At 37.1% G+C, this 5,343-nt stretch overlaps 1 protein-coding gene across 1 annotated transcript; it reads right to left on the bottom strand.

Annotated features, from left to right (window-relative positions):
• Window positions 1-228: 228 nt before the first annotated feature.
• FABP2 (fatty acid binding protein 2) lies at window positions 229-4,689 on the bottom strand. The gene is made up of 4 exons (XM_075616226.1): window positions 4,534-4,689; window positions 4,022-4,194; window positions 2,327-2,434; window positions 229-583 (listed from the first exon to the last, which is right to left on the bottom strand). Exons 1-4 carry the CDS (start codon window positions 4,598-4,600, stop codon window positions 533-535), a joined length of 399 nt encoding a protein of 132 aa, XP_075472341.1. The 5' UTR covers window positions 4,601-4,689; the 3' UTR covers window positions 229-532.
• Between the last annotated feature and the right edge of the window lie 654 nt (window positions 4,690-5,343).

The following is a 5,343-nucleotide window of genomic DNA, read 5'->3' as shown; positions in this document are numbered from 1 at the left end:
TTTCATGGAAAGCATGGGTGAACTCCCCCCAACTTCCCCCCCCCCATAAAAAATGCTTATAGGTTATTTATAGTATTTGTTTATAGGGCCTGGAAATAAGTCAATCGATAAGTATGAAACTTAATTTGACAATTATATTTTGTTTTTCCTCCATGTATTTAGCATTAGGTCTGACACGTCATTCGTGATGGCTTTGTCTGGTTTGTTAGGAAATCAAGTGAGACAGCATTTCATAAACCATATTTATTATGAAAAATGAAAATAGCAATGCATAGGATACTCTTTTTTTTTAATATATATATCCAAACCCTGGTATCACTAATATATACATCAAATGACCTCAATATTTCTTAGTTGTTGTTGTTTTTTTGCCCTTCATGTGGATACATTAAGAATGTTCATGACCATTAATTTCTTGTAGAGCCAATTTGTCAGTAACCCTGTACGCATTAGGGAGATTTAGCCAGATTCCAGGTGAACACACGGCGGCTGTTGGATTTCTGTATCATATTTCCTGTATTTGACGTATCATTCAGCCTCTCTTGAAGATCCTCTTAGCTTCAATTCCTTCATATAAATACGTCTAGAAGAGAACAAATGAAAACATTCATGCTTCATTGCCTTGTCTTTTCACTTTGGAGCAGCACTAGCATGAAATAGCATGAACATGCATCAGTAACAAGATGGCCAATGAAACAGGTACTGTATGTAACCTGGGGGTTACAGCGAGAATGTTTCCAAGGAAAATGTGATGCAGAAATGTATGTGGTACATATCCTAGCTACCTTTTAAAGGAGCACTCCAAGCGACAGTATGTTTTATTACATTTTTTATATGTTTGAAGCAAGGGATCTCCGGAGTTGAACCCCATTCATTTTCGCTCCGGGGACCTCCTGCTTCCCGCGACACTTACCTCTGTAGATGCTGCCCACATCTCTATGCAGTTTAAAGCTCCCTCGTCATGTGGGCCAATAGGATGTCACAAGGGATGGCATTGCAGCTTCCGATTGGTCCACAGGACGTGGGACTTTTAAACCGCCATATTGTGAACCCAGCCAGGGCTCCTACCGGTAGCACATATTATCTCAGGAGGCAGGCGGTCCTGGAGCTAAAATCAACATAGCCCTTTGTGAGAATGTATTCAGAGAAGTAGCCATGTAGACAGTGGTTGTTAAGAACATATAATAATATTCTTGAATGTGTTCCTTGGTTACACAGGACAAATAAGCCTCATACTTTATATTGTTCAGTGTATTGAACAATATATAAGTCCTTTTCTCACTCATTCTAAAATGCTGCAGTACTTTCCAAGGCTCATTTTGACAAAAAATGTCTTCATGTCTCATAGGATTTGTGTGCCTTTAGTTGGCAAATATATTCATGCATATCGTATTAGTCACAGATTTTACAGATCAAAATTACATTCTTGATTTGGTCACAGAACAATTCTTTTGTACTGTAGATATCATCAGACTGAAATGGAAACTTAGAACATATTATTCCTCTGTGTGTGAAGGGGGAAATGTCATTGACATGTTGAAGTAGATCTGTAGTCACTGAAAATCAACTGTTTGACTTTTCAAGTTTTAAAGGTTTAAACATAAAATAACTACATTTAATAAAAAACTATATTTCCTACCATAGAAATGTACAGTTCCTTACCCAAAATAACTTTGAATTTAATTTTGAGGATTGAGACAACGGGGTATAAAGTTACATTTCCATTTAAGACCAAGCTTCCATCAAAGCTCTTTACATCATCCCATACAGAGATAACTAGACTTATTTATTTAAAACGTAAAATATCATAGTGGTATTAAAACTGATATAAATAAAAATATGTCTATAACTATTGCAATCTAAGGCTAATGTCATCTTCTGTAAATGCCGTTATAGGCCTGCTTGGCTTTTAGAAACCAACACATGCAGACTGCAAAACAATCTTCTCTTTTGGCACTACAATAACTGACTACATCACTGAATCTGTGTGAGTGACTACTTCAGGACATTGAGTAGAAGGAGGGTGGACATCTGAATAACGGGTGGTCGCAGTCTTCAAAATGTGTGCCAGTGGCACAGCTGCTGCAAATGTTCCCATTCCCACCACACTATGCTCTCCACTGTTACTAGTTAACCCACCTAAGCTGGAAAGTGTTTTAGGAAAATTCCCTTTCTCATACACGGGTGTTCAAATAATGTATATATCATCAGTTCTTATCTCTGCACCGTCTTTGTAGGTTTTCGAGCAGTTATGTTAGCAGTAGAAAGCCAAGCTCAGCATTTGTTGTGCAAACGATATTTAAAAAAAAAATAAAGCTAAACATACCTGGATAAGTTCATCTCCTATTATTACTCTCTGTGTCTTCAGCTCTTTTCCATTGTCTTTCCTGGTGAATGACCCTACGAGTTTATCTCCCTCTGCGTTCCAGGAACCCTAAGACATGAGAATGAAACAAACCAACATTGTGCCTCAAAGATTTCTCAACGGAATTGACATGAAAAGGCCATGCATCTACTCTGGATGAGTTTATTGTGTGTGTGTGTGTGTGTGTATATATATATATGTATGTGTGTATATATATATATATATATATATATATATATATATATATATTTATATAGATATATAGATATAGATATAGCTCTAGAACAGTGAGAATAATGTAAGACTTCCTGTATATTTGTTAATAACCCTCTGTGTTTTATACTTTTCAAATGTTTTATATATATTATACGGTATGCACATAAAAAATGTATATCGACATTAAAGTTCTCAATATGTGAAAAGTCTGCTTTTTCTCTACTGTATAACCCCCCATTGTGTTGTTGTATTCTATGCTGGGATTAATTTTTTTTTTTTTGGATAATAAACACATTCTTTAAAATGATGAATGTCATGATCAGAATAACTATTGTCATTAGTGTATTATAACCACTATTGATCTGTGACAACCATTCACGTGAACTGAACGGCTGGCAACGTTTGATAATGGCCATTGAGCTCAGTGAACAGACCCCATATGCAAGATCTTAGTATATGATTTTATAATTCACGTTTTTATTAACCCCACCAGAAGGGCCAGCACTGTACAGTACCAGACAAATACCTCCAGCAGTAAAAAGGTTGATATTTGTTGAACATAGACAGATAATGGGGGTGGTTTAAAACAAAAATCAGCCATAAGAGGTCGGGAAAGATTGAGTCTCAAATTGTAGGCAGTATCTCCAACCTGCACATACCTGCAGGGCTCTGATTATAAAGAGGTATGTAAGGAACATACAGTGGGATGAGCTATAAACTGAGTCTTATACATAAGGTAACATATATAGCAAACCAACCATTTGTGAGAGAAACTGCTAAAAGTACAACTATTTAGTGGTTGTGCTCATCCCCTGGAACACATTAAGTAGGCCCCAGCAGACTGCCACTCATCAGATATTCTGAAATGATGACAGAGCTAGTGCTGAAGTGCACCTCAGTCTGAGGAAGGAAACAAGAAACTCAGTATTTGAACTTAAATCTGTAACTCACATTCTGAAAGTTCATATTCGGTTGCTGTTCAAGCAACTAAATCTTCCCTTTGCACATTCATTTGCCTCAAATGACCCTAGTGACACGACTTTAATCTCCCCAGCTATATTGTAGGAATTGTTCATGCTGTGTCCTCGTTCAGCCATATATTTATTTTGAGGGTGTGAACGTCTTTGCTTTCTTACCAACAATTGCTCACAGTAGCAGGTATAATGCACCACTAATATTATGAGAGTAAATAGATGTGTGCATTTCTAAGCCTTTACAATCTTACCTCTCACATTGACCGAAACGTGTGTCAGGGGCAACAATTATTTCCTAATTGCTATGAATGTGGAATTAATAAACAAGGTTGCTTAATAGGCCTTGATACTTTTGAGCCATACTGTATTCTTATTGTCATAATCCCTACCATTTAGGAACATGCATGTGTTTTTATTCAGTTAACAAAGGATCCATTCATAGGTGATGTGATGTATTGTTACTTACGCTGAGGTCTGTTCCATCAGCCAGAGAATACTCAAAGACAACTCCCAGAGTGAAGTTGATGTCTATGGTGCGGAATGTGCTGGTCTCCTTCACTGTGAATGCATTTCCATCTTGCTGGATTGTGATCTTCAGGTTGTCATGTGCTGCCAGCTTTCTTTTCACGAGACTCACACCTGGAGGAGAAGTGTGACAATAAGAAGGGCAGATACTACCACTACAATGCATTCTGCATGAAAACAATGCAATTTCCTCCTGGACCAGGCATAATGTAGGTATTGTATGAGGAATGCCCAATAAGATTATTGATTTCAAAAGTTTTCATTACTGTGCCTATATCTCAATTTTTGTGTGATCTATTTTTTTAGGTTTACAGCATGTCTTCAGTGAAAATATGAATATTTCTTATAAATGTTGCAAATTAGGAGTTACCTAGAACATACCATTGCATATATACAGTTGAGTGAAACGTACACGTAAATTACAAATGTACAGTAATCTGAAATGATACTTACCCATAACTTCCATGAACGTGTCATAGTTCTCATGTCTGTCGGCTTTCCAAGTTCCGTTGAATGTCATGGTGATGGATGGAGAGAGGTGTTTACTAGACAGCACTTGTTCAAGCTGAGATGCAAGCACACTTCTTCCAGTGTAATTTATTCTCCCGCTTTATCTATAAAGAGATCTCCATGTGATGTGGCTGTCTAAAGCTCAGAGAGTCTGATCTGAGGTCAAGGTACTAATACATAGAATCTCCTCCTCCAACATGACTCGCCCATCTCTTTCTATTAGATGTAAGCTTTGTGTGCTTGTAATGCAAATAAAAATACTGTCAATGAGCACATAGTGAGTGTGCACTTTGGCAGCAAAAGCATTACATTGTTATTACTTTATTCCATACCAAATTGCTATACAATGGTAGCCTGGAAGAATTGCTCAGCTATCCTTGCTCATGTTTATTTTTACAAGTAAGTACACTTTTGTGAAGTACAAACAGCCACATACCAGAAGAAGATGCTGTGGTGTGTTCCAACCAAAGCATTTTTAGTGGCTAAGCTAGGAACTCAACAGACAAACCATGTGTGTACAAAACTAAGCACTGTCCTACCGTATGCTCCATGGTTACTGAATGAAACATGAACATGTGGTGATGCTAAAAGTAGAATAATTAAATCAGTACAATTTTGTAAAAGTAAAACCCTGTCTGTTGGTAGCTTTTTCTTGTTATTTGGTTATTTGTTCATAGTATGACTTCGTTTCATATTCACTCCACTCATTGTCAGACACCAGTGCCAGAAAAAGCATGGTCATGTAATCGTGAT

This window comes from Ascaphus truei, chromosome 1, assembly GCF_040206685.1.
Source record: "Ascaphus truei isolate aAscTru1 chromosome 1, aAscTru1.hap1, whole genome shotgun sequence".
Lineage (NCBI taxonomy): Eukaryota > Metazoa > Chordata > Amphibia > Anura > Ascaphidae > Ascaphus > Ascaphus truei.
The sequence above is the reverse complement of the archived record's forward strand: the minus strand, read 5'-3'. Positions and strand labels throughout refer to the sequence as shown.